This window comes from Episyrphus balteatus, chromosome 3 (genome assembly GCF_945859705.1).
Source record: "Episyrphus balteatus chromosome 3, idEpiBalt1.1, whole genome shotgun sequence".
NCBI lineage: Eukaryota > Metazoa > Arthropoda > Insecta > Diptera > Syrphidae > Episyrphus > Episyrphus balteatus.
This window is the reverse complement of record NC_079136.1, coordinates 15,625,370-15,643,338: the sequence shown is the minus strand read 5'-3', so window position 1 is coordinate 15,643,338 and position 17,969 is coordinate 15,625,370. Positions and strand designations below refer to the sequence as shown.

At 33.2% G+C, this 17,969-nt stretch overlaps 2 protein-coding genes across 2 annotated transcripts in view; one reads left to right on the top strand and one right to left on the bottom strand.

The window, feature by feature from the left end:
* Window positions 1–4,148: 4,148 nt before the first annotated feature.
* Window positions 4,149–9,466, bottom strand: LOC129913542 (uncharacterized). The gene is made up of 3 exons (XM_055992275.1): window positions 5,446–9,466; window positions 4,714–5,397; window positions 4,149–4,528 (listed from the first exon to the last, which is right to left on the bottom strand). The coding sequence occupies exons 1-3, from the start codon at window positions 9,464–9,466 to the stop codon at window positions 4,149–4,151; spliced, it is 5,085 nt and encodes a 1,694-aa protein (XP_055848250.1).
* Window positions 9,467–10,849: 1,383 nt separating this feature from the next.
* The window catches only part of LOC129913551 (uncharacterized), a 35,927-nt gene continuing 28,807 nt past the window's right edge, over window positions 10,850–17,969 (top strand). The window contains exon 1 of the mRNA XM_055992286.1: window positions 10,850–11,294. Coding sequence (XP_055848261.1) covers window positions 11,240–11,294 — 55 coding nt within the window. The 5' untranslated portion in view covers window positions 10,850–11,239. The remainder of the gene's footprint in view (window positions 11,295–17,969) is intronic.

Sequence of the window (17,969 nt, the reverse complement as noted above, 5' to 3'; positions counted from 1 at the left end):
AAGAACAATTATTTTTATTAGTTGTTACCCTCTGTGTGTCTGCAATCCAAGTGAACGAGAAAAGCTTTTATGAATAATTATGTTAGACAAAACAAAAACCAGTATTTTTAACTCTCTCAAATTCTATGCAACGGATTAATGAATTTATACATACATAAACAAAAAGAGCATACTTTTAAGAAAGTTGTAGAAAATTAACTGTTAACATAAAAAACTTAGGGTAAATGAACAAAGTTTAACAAAATAAGCAATAATGGAAAAATGAAGTATCGAAAATGAAAATTAGATTTTAAAAGCATTGAATCTTAAACATTCCCCCGCCCCTGAACCACAGTTTCAGAACATGGAAGAATAGCCAGTTTATGAATTGGGCGGACTAGGTTTCCGTTGGTCGTTCTTAGAGTTACCACACGAACATGACCATCTTTTCCTGGATGGGTATCAATTACTCGTCCCATTGCCCATTTTCCAGGAGGTAAATTAGACTCTTTGATCACCACCAGGTCATTGACTTTTATATTGGTTTGACTTTGTTGCCATCGGGGACGTTGCTGCAGTGACGTCAAATACTCCATCTGCCAACGCTTCCAATAACCTTGGATCTTAGATTGGAGTTGTTGCCAGCACGATAAACGATTAGTTGGGATATCTATCATCGGCTCAGGAACAGCAGCATAGGACTCACCTAAAAAGAAATGAGCTGGGGTTAGTGGGTCGAGTTCTGTGTCCGAAATTTGACACAACGGACGCGAGTTTAAATCGCTTCGATTTGAGTCAAAATTGTATACAACTGTTCGTATGTCAAAACATCGTTATTTATGACGCGCCGAAGATGTTGTTTGACGGATTTTACCCCGGCCTCCCACAAACCGCCAAAGTGTGGGGATGATGGGGGAATAAAATGCCACGAAATCTCGTCACGAGCCAAAGAATCTGCAACGATTGAGTTATGGGTTTGCGATAAGAGCAGTTTATGCATCTCGGATAACGAACGAGCGGAGCCGCGAAAATTTGTGCCGTTGTCGGTATAAAGATGCGACGGTTTTCCTCTACGCGCGACAAACCTCCGTAGAGCTGCGAGAAAGGCATCCGTTGTTAAGTCACTAACGAGCTCTAAATGGATTGCTTTCGTCACTAGGCAAACAAATAGCGAGATGTATCCTTTAGTGACATGCGATTTCCGTCCCGATTTCACTTTTAAACTAATTGGACCGGCATAATCACAACCGCAATGCGCGAATGGCCGGCTAACTTGAATTCGTGGGGGAGGTAGATTGCCCATCAATTGATTTGTTGTTGCTTTGCGTTGTCGAAAACAACTGATACAGTCATGTGTGATCTTTCGAAGTAAGTTTCGACAGCCGATGATCCAATACTCTTGGCGAATAAGAGCGAAAAGGGTTGATATTCCGGGATGACAAAAACGTTTATGGGCATCGAGAGCAATGAGCTTTGTTATGATGTCTCCTTTAGGTAAGATAATTGGGTGTTTAGTGTTGAACGAAACATTGGCTTCTGTAATAAAAACATTGAATTTTTCAATCAAGAATAATTCATTCTACAGAATAACAAAAAAAAATTGTCAAATTCAAAAATATTTAAAATTAAACGTCATTTTTATTCATGATTGTTTTTGTTTTCTTGTTTTCCACTGTATTTTTTTCAAAATTCTTTCAAAGCAGCTTTGACAACGACACAATATTTTTGTTGAGATTATTCCTTAGAATAATTTTTATTCGTCTCTGAAAGAAGCAGATAGTTTTATTCTTGGGAATAAGTAATGTTATTTTTGGTCCAAAAAAATTAACTCCAAAAACCCCTCTGGAGAGTCTCCAAAAAATGCTACATACCAAGTTTGAAGTCAATCGGTCCATCCGTTAAGGCTGTAGCTCCTTATACAGACAGACAGACAGTCGGACTTCCGGGACCCACTTTTTTGGCATTCTCTACCATCGTAATATCATGGAAAATGTTATCTCAACTTTTTTTGTACGAATGCATAACTTGATATACAGGGTAGGTGGTGACAGTTATCAGAAAAATAATAAAAAAATCGCAGCCATATATTTTGTTAGTTATGGGCATTCGAAAAAAAATCAAAAAAATAGTCACCCTGTGACGGTTTTTCATATGCCGTGACTACAAATCTTAATTTTTCTCATTTTTTTTTTCTTTTGTTACGGAACCTTGAATAACACTGCTTCCAAATGCATTCAAAAATTTTAGCTCAGCTGCATCAGATTTAAAGCAAATATTACTTTTTTGCCCAACTAAGTACTAAAAAATTTTATATGACTCTAATTCAATGAACAGTAGTGTAAAAAAAATGCACTACGATGTTTCGGCAAGTTACCTTAAAAGTTGGTGTGTTCAATTCTCTTTTCAAAATGGTATAACATTGTTGAGAATATTCCATAAATAACCGAGATACAATTTTTTTCTTGTGAAATCCGACTTTTTTTATTAGGTAATTTTTCCATATTATTTAAGTTTTGTACCCTTCAGAACCTTTCAGAATACAAAAACTTAAATAATATGGAAAAATTACCTAATAAAAAAGTCGGATTCCTTAAGAAAAAACTTATTGAAACGGGAGAAGCTATCAAAAATAGTATATGGATGACTTGTAGGTTTTGTAATTCCGTAAAAAAAAGTTATGACATTTTTTTTTCTACGAGATATTGTTTAGAAGATATCGTGGTTTTAAAACGTGTCAAATGTCGAAAAATCGGTTTTTTGCCTATTACTCTTAGGGCCAATTTTTCAACAGTCAGTTAAACAGTCAGTTAGTACTAATTCCCCAAATAGAGAGAAAATCAATTTTTCAACAGTCAGGTATAGCTTATTCCTAGAATAAAACATTTAATAAAGGAATAAAACTATCTGCTTCTTTCAGAGACGAATAAAATTTATTCTTAGGAATAATCTCAACAAAAATATTTTGTCATTTGTCAAAGCTGCTTTGAAGAAAATATTAATAAAATCGATTTTTTTGAGATTATAAATTATAAAGATGGTTTAATTCACAAATTTAAAGGCCGCAATGCGTTTAAAAAATACAAGGGAACACAAGAAAACAAAAACTATTTTGAATAAAAGTGACGTTTAATTTCGAATATTTTTGAATTTGACATTTTTTTTTGTTATTCTGTAGAATAGAGTTTTCTTGATTAAAAAATTCAATTTTGTTATCTGATTGTTTATGAGCCTAATAACTTTATTCGTCGAACAGTTAACTGACTATTTATTAGAAGATTGAAAAATCGGCTCTTAAACGATGAGTCCTATCATAAAGTTGTCTTTGAAAAATTGGTAGATAATGTGCTCCTTTATATTACTAGAATTTTTTTTCTTTTGTGAAAGTGAAAGAAGGTTCAGTTGTTTTGAAAAATATTTTAAATTAATTTTAAAGCCCATGATTTTTTCCATAAAAAAGATGTACTTTTTCATAGCTGCCACTGCCATCGTTTAGAAAATATTAGCTTTCAGAAAACATAACTTTCAAATGCCTTTAGATTATTCGGCATATCAGAATATCCGCAAATACATAATTTTATAACTTCTTTTAACTTGCCAAACGCTCGTTATATGCTGATTCTTACAAAAATATCATTTAAAACCAGACTCACATCACAATTTTTTCTACTCAATAAATTTATTCTTAACAACTTTGAAATCGGAGTAATTCAAGAAGAAATTCAGAGTTGGACGACATCTTTCCCAACTATTTATAATTATGACTTGATTGAGAGATTTATAAAAGTTCTTGTTTACTAATGAAAAGTTCCAAAAATTAAAAAGTTCCACCATTAAATGAAAACGCAACGAAATTTCGAATTATCTAAGAACAATTATTTTTATTAGTTGTTACCCTCTGTGTGTCTGCAATCCAAGTGAACGAGAAAAGCTTTTATGAATAATTATGTTAGACAAAACAAAAACCAGTATTTTTAACTCTCTCAAATTCTATGCAACGGATTAATGAATTTATACATACATAAACAAAAAGAGCATACTTTTAAGAAAGTTGTAGAAAATTAACTGTTAACATAAAAAACTTAGGGTAAATGAACAAAGTTTAACAAAATAAGCAATAATGGAAAAATGAAGTATCGAAAATGAAAATTAGATTTTAAAAGCATTGAATCTTAAACATTCCCCCGCCCCTGAATAACAGTTTCAGAACATGGAAGAATAGCCAGTTTATGAATTGGGCGGACTAGGTTTCCGTTGGTCGTTCTTAGAGTTACCACACGAACATGACCATCTTTTCCTGGATGGGTATCAATTACTCGTCCCATTGCCCATTTTCCAGGAGGTAAATTAGACTCTTTGATCACCACCAGGTCATTGACTTTTATATTGGTTTGACTTTGTTGCCATCGGGGACGTTGCTGCAGTGACGTCAAATACTCCATCTGCCAACGCTTCCAATAACCTTGGATCTTAGATTGGAGTTGTTGCCAGCACGATAAACGATTAGTTGGGATATCTATCATCGGCTCAGGAACAGCAGCATAGGACTCACCTAAAAAGAAATGAGCTGGGGTTAGTGGGTCGAGTTCTGTGTCCGAAATTTGACACAACGGACGCGAGTTTAAATCGCTTCGATTTGAGTCAAAATTGTATACAACTGTTCGTATGTCAAAACATCGTTATTTATGACGCGCCGAAGATGTTGTTTGACGGATTTTACCCCGGCCTCCCACAAACCGCCAAAGTGTGGGGATGATGGGGGAATAAAATGCCACGAAATCTCGTCACGAGCCAAAGAATCTGCAACGATTGAGTTATGGGTTTGCGATAAGAGCAGTTTATGCATCTCGGATAACGAACGAGCGGAGCCGCGAAAATTTGTGCCGTTGTCGGTATAAAGATGCGACGGTTTTCCTCTACGCGCGACAAACCTCCGTAGAGCTGCGAGAAAGGCATCCGTTGTTAAGTCACTAACGAGCTCTAAATGGATTGCTTTCGTCACTAGGCAAACAAATAGCGAGATGTATCCTTTAGTGACATGCGATTTCCGTCCCGATTTCACTTTTAAACTAATTGGACCGGCATAATCACAACCGCAATGCGCGAATGGCCGGCTAACTTGAATTCGTGGGGGAGGTAGATTGCCCATCAATTGATTTGTTGTTGCTTTGCGTTGTCGAAAACAACTGATACAGTCATGTGTGATCTTTCGAAGTAAGTTTCGACAGCCGATGATCCAATACTCTTGGCGAATAAGAGCGAAAAGGGTTGATATTCCGGGATGACAAAAACGTTTATGGGCATCGAGAGCAATGAGCTTTGTTATGATGTCTCCTTTAGGTAAGATAATTGGGTGTTTAGTGTTGAACGAAACATTGGCTTCTGTAATTCTTCCACCGACTCTTAGGATCCCATGATCATCTAAGAAAGGAGAGAGGTTAATAATTTTCGAATTTTTAGGGAAATTACCATGTTGGGTGAATGCTTTTATACACTCTCCAAAGTAACGATTCTGCAGCCATTTTATGATTATCTTTTTAGCATTGAAGATTTCAGTCGGTTCAAGATGAAGTGAAGAAGGAACGTCTTCTTTGCGACATCTATCAATAAAACGTTGCATGCGCGCTACAGTTCTAATGAGTACGTTCCAGGATGAGATTCTAGTTGACAGTTCCTCAATTGGGTGATCATCAATGACGGTTACGTAAGATTGTGGTGGAACTATCTTTTCCTCTTGTTTACAAAGAGGATCATCCTCCAAATCTCGAACTATTGGCCAAGCATCGTTATTCTCTCTCAACCATTGGGGACCTGTCCACCATATAGGATGTTCTAGCAGTTGAGAAGGTGAAATTCCACGCGATGCGCAGTCCGCTGGATTAACGTCCGATCGGACATGAAACCATCTGTTTCGTGGGATTGCATCGAGAATTTCCGAAGTTCTGTTGCCGACAAAAACATTCCATCGGCGAGGTGGAGAAGATAGCCATGATAAGACAACCTTTGAGTCTGACCATGCAAAAACATTGTCAAATGTGACCTCGAGGGAGTTTTGAACTGCAATTAGAAGTCTTGTTAAGAGGACAGCACCACATAGTTCCAACCGCGGAATGCTCAGTTGTTTTAAGGGAGAAACCCGAGTTTTGGCAGCGAGAATATTTATTTGATATGTTCCGTCAGGTAACTGATATCTCGAATAGATCACGGCAGCATACGCGGATGCCGATGCGTCTGAAAAAGCATGTAGTTCGAAGGCGATTCTTCCAAGACCGATTGTACGAGGTACTTCAATTTTTGTGAGAGCTGGAAGTTCTTCACGATATTTTTTCCACCGGCAAGCCATTGGGTACGGAAGCTTATCGTCCCAATCGATATTTCTTTGCCACAATTCTTGTAGAAGGATTTTAAGTTGCACTACCGAGGGAGAGAGAAAACCGAGGGGATCGAATATGCGAGCTATGTCTCTTAAAATCTGTCGTTTAGTAATTGTATCTTCAGGGTTATAATTTAAACGAAAACTAAATACGTCTGTTTTTGAGTTCCAAAATAAACCGAGCACTTTTGTCCACGAATCCGATTCAACATCGAGCGAATGGTTTTGAATTGCATCACCATCTGAGTCTTGGCGAAGTTCTGGACAGTTACTTTGCCATTTGCTTAAACGCATGCCGCACTTTTCGAGGAGTTTAATTAACGAATCGCGTTTGAACGTTGCTTCAGATAGAGTATCACCACCCGACACGACATCGTCAACATAAAAGTCATTTAAGATGATATCTGAAGCAATTGGAAATTCGTCGCGGTAGTCTCTTGCCAATTGTTCTAGAACCCGAACAGCCAAAAACGGAGCGCAAGAAGTTCCGTAAGTAACCGTGTGTAATCGGAAGTGTTGTACTGGTTCCGTGGGTGATTTTCGCCATACGATACGTTGGAAGTCTGTATCTTGTTCGGAAATCATAATTTGGCGAAACATCTTAATTATGTCAGCGCTGAAGACGAATTTGTGTCGGCGGAATCTGAGGCAAACAGAAAAAAGATTGCGCTGGATGGGTGGACCGATCATAAGCGCGTCATTAAGGCTATAGCCGTTTCTGTCTTTAAACGACCCGTCGAATACGACACGGAGCTTTGTTGAACTGCTTTCCGGTTTCAGAACAGCGTGATGGGGTAGATAGAACACATTTGATTTTGAGATTTCTTCAGGAGGAACTCGCGACATATGTCCTAGACTTAAATATTCGTCAAGAAACCGTGTATAACTTTCAAACAGATTTGGGTTTTTCGAAAACTTATTCTCCATCCATTTAAGACGCGTAATAGCCCCGTTTAAAGTATCGCCAAAGGAAGGTGGAGATTTAAAGGGCAAATCGACGACGTATTTCCCCGACGAATCGCGACGATGGGTTTTAACAAAATGTTCTTCGATTTGTTTATCTTCATTCGAAACGATTGATTTAGGGTTGACTTCTTCGATAGTCCAAAATGATTGTAAAAGCGAATCGATATTGATATGAACATGATGCGAAGTAAAGAAGGGTTTGTTGGGCGGTAATGGTCCAGCCAGAACCCAACCGAATATGGTTCGTTGTGCGATGGGATACCCTTGCCGACTTTTGAAGCGTTGCCCTTGTAAGATTTCCCAAGCTTTATCTACTCCGAGTAAAATATCGACAGGGCGCGATTGATTAAACCACGGGTCAGCCAATTCGAGTCGATGTAAGTAATCCCAATCTTCGATGGTAAACGAAGATGTTGGCAAGTTAGTTGTAACGCTCGATAGAATATATGTATCAACAGAAATACTATACGTATCGCAACGCGAAGTAATTGCCAATGAGAGAAGGCCTCTGGAACTACCAGCTTGTGTAGATCCAATACCACTTATTGGTATGCGGGCATTTTTGCGTTTTAATCCGAGTCTTTGAGCGCATGACTCGGTAACGAAAGATACCTGTGAGCCTGTGTCAATCAGCATCCTGACTATCTGGGATTTACCATTAACATCTAAAACTTTCCCTAACGCGGTTGGAAGTAGTGTTTTAATCGAATGATTTATATGAGAATGGTTATTAATTAAAGCTTGTGGCGAAGACGAAGGAATGTTTACCGAGTTATGTGAATTCACGGAACCGAAGTTTGTTGTTTGAGATGAACGAAGCGAAGTATTGTTTGTTTGTGGCACAAAATCCTTGTTAGGATCATAAACGAGCGAATTATTAATTTTTGTTGAAGAATCTGATGATTTTGTGGTGGAATTTATGGTGGTTGAGTTTATGGAGTCGTCATGGACCAAACTATGGTGACGAGTATTGCATGCTTTGCAACGAAATTTGGATTGGCAACGTGCTGAAGGATGTCCACTGCGAAGGCAGTTGAAACAGAGTTTATTAGTTTTCACAAACTCTCGACGAGCTTGAACATCCATATCGAGAAACATTTGGCACTGCGTAAGACCGTGGTTCGCGTTGCACTTTTGGCATATTATTGAGATGGAAGCAAGCATGCTTTTCACTGGCGGCTTTTTTATTGGGTTAGATTCACGAGTGCTTGTCCTACAACTTTCTAAGGCCTCGCAACGACGATCCAAAAAATCTAACAACTGATTTATAGTAGGGTAGTCCTCCGAATAATAGTCCTCAGACCACGCCTGACGAGTGTCAAAGTCCAACTTATTTATTAGAATATAAATAAGCCATGGATCTCTGGTAAGTGAAGAAATGGATGTAAGACCCCTAACTATCTCATCTGCCCCATCTGATATTTTTCGCAAAACGCTAACGTTCGAAGTATGGACAGACGGTAGATCCATGAATGCTTTCACAAAATTATTTACAATGTGACGCGGCCTATTGAAACGCTTATCGAGTTTTTCCCATGCTTCCTCGTATGTATCGTCACATACTTTTAGATGACTAAGGAGACTTAATGCGTCACCGCGAAGACAAGAAATTAAAAACTGAAATTTCCGAATTGGTGATAATTTTGGCTTATTTGACACCACGCTTTGGAAAGTATCTCTGAAAGACGGCCAGTCTTTATAATTTCCCGAAAATGGTTCGATTCGAACAGATGGAAGAAAGCCATCATCCTGTTTTACAACAGAAGTGGACTGACTTAATGTGTCAATCAAAACTTTTTGCTGTGTGGCTAATTGAGACACCACATCATTTTTTTTATCAATTTTTTCGCGTTCAGTTATTGCCGCTAAGAGACTCGATTTGACGATTAAAACTTTGGCTTCGAATTCCTCGAATTCCGGGAGAGGATCCGTATAGTTTTCGCTATCGGAAAACGTGTATAATTGTTTTTGTGTCACGAGGAATTCTTTCCATAAATCGTCGACTTTATAGTAGCGAATTTTTAGATCGGTATACGAAGTTGCATCCGTAATGGATTCGATATATGTAGTTAACTTCGTTAGGGAACCTTTAAGGTGACCACGTGTGCTGCGGAGCACAGGCAAAGTGGTTGGCTGCAAATCAGATGCCATTTTAACAAATTTCTAATAAGATACGAGTAAGTGTTCTTTTAATGTAACGAAGTAACAAGAATAAACGATTTAGGTAGTAAAGAACAATATAAGCAGAAACGATTTAACAATGAACGAAATTAATTAGGACTGTAATGTTCTTGGTATGTACAGTTACCCACCAGGGCAGACGAAGGTTTTCACGAAAATCACGAATTTGATTAACACGAATTAACAAAAGTTCTTTTTTGCAAACGAATTTTGACAAAAAATTAACACAATTAATGGATCCGGCTCGAATTTGGACCAAAAATGTTTACTAATGAAAAGTTCCAAAAATTAAAAAGTTCCACCATTAAATGAAAACGCAACGAAATTTCGAATTATCTAAGAACAATTATTTTTATTAGTTGTTACCCTCTGTGTGTCTGCAATCCAAGTGAACGAGAAAAGCTTTTATGAATAATTATGTTAGACAAAACAAAAACCAGTATTTTTAACTCTCTCAAATTCTATGCAACGGATTAATGAATTTATACATACATAAACAAAAAGAGCATACTTTTAAGAAAGTTGTAGAAAATTAACTGTTAACATAAAAAACTTAGGGTAAATGAACAAAGTTTAACAAAATAAGCAATAATGGAAAAATGAAGTATCGAAAATGAAAATTAGATTTTAAAAGCATTGAATCTTAAACAGTTCTATAACTCGAATACTTTAGATAAGGTACATTAAGGTTCATGTGAATTTTCGTTTAACCCTTCTCAGGAGGTACAATTCAAAGATGAGAATTTTTATCTGAAATGCCGTATAATTTACTTCGTTTGTCTTTGCAGTCTCCACAAACCTACATACATGTTAAAATTAAACTTAAAAAAAAAAAAAAACTATCTAGAGTCAACGTGTAAGCAACCTTAATTGAATTATTTCAAAAATTCAAAGATTAAGGTCACGTTTAATTGTTTACTATTCGTCTTCTATTAAAATAATTCCAACGGAAGAAGCACTGTCTGACAGAAAGTAAATTTAACTTTAAACTACAAAATTCAATAGAAAAAGTTGTTGTTTCAAGACCTTCCTCAGTAGTTTAAACATGAATTTCCTCTGTACCGTGTTTCTATTTGCATTTACAAAATATTTACTTGATAGGACAAAATAAACTTAATAATATATGATGAGAAAGAAACTACCTCCCTCTATTCCAATAATAATTGAAAAAAATGCCACCCTGTTAAAGCTTCATAATAATTGTTTCCCCTTTCCAAAGCTTATAAAGTATCTTAAAGATACAAAAAAAATTACTCTTACTCAAATTCAGAGAATTTTATGAAAAATGAAAACCAAAGCTGGAAGACCTGGCCTTAGGTACGTTACGCCTTGCTTAGTTACTGGCTTCAGGTGGGCAAAAGATCATTTCATGATTTAGTTAGATGGTGCTATTCGAACAGGTAAAACGTGTCTGGTGAGATAATTCGAAAAAGAGTCGTTAAACAATATTTTGTTGTTGTATCACATTCAACTTGGCGCGTGAATCTTGTAGTAAAATTCTCTACAGATAGTTTTTGACAAAACAACAAAAAAAAAAACACAACGTGACTGTTTTATAAAAGTTTAATTAAAAAAGTTTTTAAGTTATTTCATTCGCAAAATCGTCTGAGTCATCGGCTAAATTAATTTTTTAATTCCACAAGAAGTGATAAGATTCACGATAAGAACTGTGAAATCGATAAAAGCACATAATTCAACACATTTTTTTTATCAACAACAACAACAATTGAATTTAATTCAAAAATGATTTGGAATATGTTTAGGATATTTTTGCTATTGACATTGGCCATTGGCATTGGTAAGTTTTTTTTTTTTTTTTAATTTCCTTTTTTAAGATTAAGTTAATTTTGATTTGAACCATAACGGGAGAAAAGTATTTTTGGAATTTTATTTTCAAACAAGTTTTTAGCTTATACATACGTAGGGGAAAGTGGCCTAAAATGGCACCCCAAGGTAAAATGGCCCCCTTCCTAGAAATCGTAGAATCGAAAATAATTAGAAAGTTTTATGAACGCGACTCTTTAGTTTATCTGGCAAAACCAACATATACGAAATTTCAGGAACTTCGAGCCATTATTTGAAATTTGACAGGTCAAACTGTCTCTATCCACATCAAAAAGTACACTCGTTAAAATTTTGTGAAATTTTTTTTGCAAAAAAAAAAGTATAAAAAACATTGTATTTTGGAAAAAGAAGTTAATGTGTGTACGCATGAAGTATTTCTTATTAATTAACTGAAATAAGTTGGTTTAAAACGATTTTAAATTTTTTGGTTTAAAAATTAAATTGAAAAAACTCAAAATGGGCAAAATGGCCTACTTAGTGCTCGGGTAAAATGGCATACCTATTTCACATGTCATTTTACATTTTTGTTCACATTTTCATTTTTTTAAAGTAAAAATAGTTGCTATTTATGAACGATGTACAGAGAGGAAGTCCTGGACTGAGGAAAGCCCTTGATTCCGTCCAAAACCCAGAAAAAGGCTTCCAAACACTCAAAGTTGCAAAAACTACAAAAAAGAGACGAGCAACCAACATGAACTGGGTTTTGAATGACTCGATGAAAGATCTGGGGGGATTAAGCACCACTTGTTCCAAGAAAATGAAAAAGAAGCCCTTTGATTCAATTTTGCATTTAAAATCACGTATGTTTGGACAGTGTGCCATTTTACCCGGGTAAATTTGATCAGTGAAATTTGTAGACGTCTTGAAAATTAAAAAAATTAAATACTTTTTGGAACTTCTTCAACTCGCAAATGAAAAAAATGTGAGAGTAATATATTAAACTTTGAAAAGTATATAGCATTTAAGTTTGAATGCTACTGTTTTTCGAGATATAGGACATTTTCCTTAGGGGGGCCATTTTAGGCCACCTTCCCCTACTAACCTGGGTCGGATTTAGTCATTAAAAGTTCTTAAAGATTCGAGTTGAAGGGCCAAACTTTCATATTAAAATTGGATACTTAGTCATTTATAATAATTTATTAACTGCCCGCTCTTTTGCAAAACATTGTTTCTGAAATACGATAAAGTTTCTTATTTTTATTAACAAATCAAGGTTCTTTAAAAAACCGGCATAAACTTAAAGCTGCTAATTTAATTTTTCAGGAAAGTAGATAACATGATATAAATCAGTTACTTTTTATAACTTGGCCAATGAGTTAGGGTCAGAAAAATTAATTAATGAACTTTTTAAATTGGTATGAACACACTCTAGCAGGTCCAAAGTCTCCTAAAATCCACTTATTTTACTTTTGTGATTAAAGCTATCAGAATGTTAAAAGTTTTTAGTATGCTATAATTTAAAAAAAAAAATAATTTTAAATTTTAAATTTTAATTACAAAACCATCTCTCTAAGTGGTTTTGACCGTTCTTTTTTTAAATAGTTTAAAATTAAAAAATATTGGTATGCTTATAAAAAGGAAATATCAATCGACATAAATATAAAAACAAAGTTTCAAAAAAAATCATTGGTTAGTTTAAAAAAAAAAATATTTTCCTAACAAACATTTTTAATAACTTTTTTTTAAAATTTTTTTCTTAATTTTGACATTTGTTACTAAAACATTTTGGTTAATTCACTTACGTTATTTGTTTAGTTATGTTTCAGTTATGATTTGAATGAAGACTAAGTATTCCGTCAAAAATTCCACAAAAACGAATGTGTTTCACTTGCTTGAAATTGGGACTCAGTATAAATATCTAATAATGAGATGATGACAAGATCTGACAGTGACAAAATCTAAATAAATATCAAAATGATAATATTCTCATGACTTTGCCAGAAAATTGCTACGAAATTTACAAAAAATAATGTCACTTGTATGTTTTTATCAAATAGAAAATAGTTAAGAAAATAGTCTTCTATACCTACTGTTGATGATGTATGTATGATTGATTATTAAAAAAATTGTAAAAATAATATTGAACAAAACACATGAAATGTCACTGAACAGCTATTAACTTGTATTTAATTGCAGAAATAAATCCGTTCAACAAATAGTTTTTGAACAAAATCTTAAACATGTCTACAGTCTACCATTACCATGGCTAGATTTGAAGAATGTAAGAAAATTATTAACTTTTTTGACATGTTTTATTGTAGACCAAATGTCTTCAACATGCATCCCATTCAATTGGTGAACATTTTTTTTTTATTTTAATATTTAAAGGCAATGGTGCTTACGGATTCCAAACAATTTGTTAAAAATTGTGAACAAATTATGTTTATTGCCATGTGAGAATAAGGGCGAAAATCTGAGAAGTCCTATGTATTTAAAGTTTGTTTTCGACAACCTTACAAACTGTATCTTTCTTTGAATACTAAAAACAGACTTGTGAAATAAAAGATCCGACCAAAATTGCATAGTGTGGTAATAAACTGTCTTTAATTAGTTAGTATGTTTCCTCTTTTGGCGCCCTGAAATTTTGTTGGCCTAAAATAAATTTTATTTAATTTAAAGTGAATCCCCCATTGTTGTTGACGTATGCACACCGTAAATGCACATAGTTTGATAAGATAAATAAATTCCATCAAAAACTGGATTCAAGCTTCTCATTAAAATTTTCAATTATTGTTATTGTTGTTACTATTGTTATTTTTTTTTTTTTTTTAATTTTTTCTTCTTCTTCAATTAACCACTTGTTAATTTATTAAGGTATTCAAGCAGTTTGTTAATATTCTGGATGTTTTAGCAATGCTAATAGAAATGAAAGTATTGAAACTTATAAAATATACTTTTAATTTTATTTGCCAACTTGAGTTGCCTGACTTCTTTTTTTTGTATTAACTTTTTGTCGTTCTTTTTATTCACCTCTCTCCATCTATACCCTTTGTGCTTTTGTGGATATAAAAACAGAGCATCAAAGATGCTGTTTTAAGATTTCTTTAAGATGCATAAATTAAGTAAGAAGTCTTTGGGGTCTTCTTTGTCTGCATATTTTTTCTTTGTAGGTATCTTTTTTTTTAAAGTTGCAGATTCATTTTCAGTTTTAATGGCTTATGGTCTTTTTCCTTTAACATTAAAGGAAAAACGAGTTTTTTTGGGTTATATTTATCTGGGTGGTATTTACATAATGTATTGGCAAACAAGCTTTTCTTGACGATAATCGTGAAATAAATTATTACTTAAGAGAGACAGCATTAATTATGAGGTAAATACTATTAAGTAATAAATTTGTTATTTTTTTTTATCAAGCCTGTACTTAGCCATGCAAAAATAAACTTTGAACTCTTAAATACTTGGATTTGAAATCCCAAAAGTACCCTTGAATATTTTTTTTTAGTATTTTTCCCGTAATGTGATATTAAATACGCAACTTTTGAGGGGTCTTAAGTGACGATCCACCGCAAAAAAAAAAAATTGACGGGACACTCTAATGTGCTTTTGGGTGGACCTTAACACAAAATTAATGAAGACGCTCAATCGCCTCTCAATAAATAAAAAAAAAAATCCTCTAATTTTTTTGAGATTTTTATCTATACTCCTTAATCGCTTTGTAGGAAAATGAAATTCTTGTCCTTGGAATTGCTTCTGAATTTTGTATTATTCCCATATATATCTCCTTTACGGCTTGATCAATTTTTTTCTAATTTTAAATAATTATACTAAAAATTATCTTTAGTAGGTAATATAACATTCCAAGATATTATTAAAAATATATTCTTGAATAACAAAAAAATCAAAATGGAAATCTATTTCTTTAGTACCTATTATCTACGTATTATTATATTTTTTTCTAGATTTCTCAAAAACCGCTCAGCAAATTTTGTGCAAATTTTGTGAAAACGTTTATATGCAATAAGGTGGGTCGTTTTTGGGTTTTTTTTTTCGAATTTCAAATCGTAATAGCGCGGAAAAATTGTGAATGGTGAAGACTAAGAAGGGGTTAAAAAATAATCAAAATCGGTTAATATCTTCAATCCGCGCATCGGCTCTAAAGCTTGAAAAAATATTAAAAAAATGGTATTTTTACAAAAATAATTTAAGCACCCTAACATCTTTTTTTTTAATAAAATAGATTTGGACAACCTTTATATTAGCTAAATAGTAAGTAAAAAAAAAAAATTATTCAAATTGGGTAAGGTCTTCCGGTCGCACATGCGTTTTGAAATTTGTCGAAATATGGCAAAATTCCTATTTTTACGAATTTTTTTAATGGTTTAGACTATTTGGTAAATTATTATTTTTTACCAAATTTGATACCAATTTCATTTGGCTCAACGTTCAAAATGCCCATTCTCCTTTACAAGGAGTTTAAAACACTTAAAAAAATTTATAGTAACTCAAGTTGTCAAACGCAAGTATGCCCAAACGTTTGTTTGAGAAAAAATATCGACTTGAGCAACGAATTCTGGTCATTTTTAAAAACAACAAAGTCTTAAGGATCTTTTTTTTTACAAATATAAAAACTAAAATCCAGAGCAAGATCAATACAACGGTGTCAATGTTAACCGATCCCCATTGCATTGCGTTCATTGAATTAATTGTTTCATTGCCAGTTAAATTTACTTACAAATTCTCGAGTCATAAAACCTATTGACATCGATAAGTAAAAATACAAATCAGTAATAAATTTTGTATGGTTTAAGGGAAAAATAAATAGAATTCCATCAGGTACTTGGCCAAGTTTACAATTCGCTTTTTTTTAAGAAAAAAAAAGAAGTAAAAAAGTAAAGAATTCCAATTGTACTTATTTTTAAATCGTAGGTAGGTCACGTCTTATAAGTTTCGCATGGAAATTGCCAACTTTTTTTTGTCATCTTATTTTTTTTTTGTTTATTTTCTGTTTTTATGTTTAAATCCCATTAAGACTGATTTTATTCAATTTATATCTTGGTCGTTGCCATCATAGCAAAAAATTAAAATAGAAAGAAAAAATACCCTTTTGCATACAAAACAGTTGCAATTCGGTGAAGTACAAAAATATTGATGTACTGATTGATATGAGACTGATTTTGTAACCAATTTTTTGAATAACAGGTGCAGAGAGTAATAAAAGCACTTAAATTGATATATAAATAGAAATCCCTAAAATAAAAAATTCTTATATAAAAATTGTTTGATAACTTATTTCAAAACTAAAACGAAACCATTTAAAAACGTATGTATTTGCAATCGATTTAAAACTATTATGCTTTAAAGTTTAAACTAAACTGATATCATTTTAAAGAGGTCTTAAAATGGCTGAACTGGAACTTCATTTTGGAGTCTTGTCAATGTTCAGTATCCAGACACGGTTTTGGAGCTTAACGCTCTTCATCTATTGTGAATGTCCCTCCTTCTTCATACTTCAACATTTGCATTACATTCCCACATTAAAAAAATGATTATTAAATGAATGAATTATATCGGAATTTGTCAGTTTTTATGTAAATTTCCACATGGACTGTGCGAACAAAATGACACAAAAAGAATGTTGTTTTTTTGTTATTATTTTCTTATGATTACCTCTATCTAGTGCAAATGTTTGCAATAGTCTTAAGTCTTTTTTTTTCTCCCTCCTTCAATCAAGTAAATTTAATCATAAAATATAATAAAATAAAAGAAAAGATAAGATACTTAAAGTATGGTAGGCTTTTGGTATATTTTTCAGACGCTTTTAATAAAATTCAACAAGAAGACAAATGATTTCATTTTTAACATACAAAATGAGGCCATAACAAATTTACCCGCAAAATTTATTTTAACGAAACAAATTAAATTACGTAGGTATGTTAAATTTAATAGTGCAAAAGATCAAAAAATAAAAAAAAAATACTGTACCTATGTACGAGTATGTTCATCTTAATGTTTGTTTGGTTAGTATAATTTGTATGTACATTTAGTTGAATTAAAAAAGTGAAAGGAATGAGTAAGTTCAGTGAGTATATGGTAACTGGTAAACAATTGAAATTACTTAGTAAGAAATTTTAAGTGAATCATTTTAAATGATTGCTTTTGAAGAATAAATATAAATTTAAGTTTAGAGATAAAAATATTAGATACAAGGTAATTCTTATAGCAAATAAATTATTTTTTTCTTATATTGTTTTTTTTTTTTATATTAGACATTGCAACAGCAAACTCCGCTTATTTAAGTCACTTGTATGGATAAACAAAATGAAATACAATATTAGCTACAAAATTATTTATTTATATTAATTATTAAAAAGATTAATTATATCGAAAAAAACATCCTTAAAAAGTATCAAACAAGACAAAAAAAAAAAAAAAATTATGATCCTAAGTGGGCTGTAGGTCTGTCTTGGTATTTTAATATTTTGTCGACGTTTCGGGCGTGATTACACCCTTCTTCAGAACTCTAAAGTAAAAAATTTTATTCTAAAAATACTAAAAAAATCTACATTAAAATCTATACTTACAATAGCTGCGCTCCTTTGGAAATATTTATCTACTTTTTAGTACTTAAATTTACTTTGAACTACTTTGCTATACTGAAAAAGTAGTTCAAAGCAGCTTTAAGTACTAA

What these genes read in the sequence shown, in the direction of transcription:
- LOC129913542 (XM_055992275.1), bottom strand. Translation starts at nt 9,466, where the DNA reads ATGGCATCTGATTTGCAGCCAACCACTTTGCCTGTGCTCCGCAGCACA. An exon ending in AAAAGCATTCACCCAACATG is followed by an intron (nt 5,398 to 5,445) that starts GTAATTTCCCTA and finishes CTCCTTTCTTAG; the next exon opens with ATGATCATGGGATCCTAAGA. An exon ending in ATCATCCCCACACTTTGGCG is followed by an intron (nt 4,529 to 4,713) that starts GTTTGTGGGAGG and finishes ATTTCTTTTTAG; the next exon opens with GTGAGTCCTATGCTGCTGTT.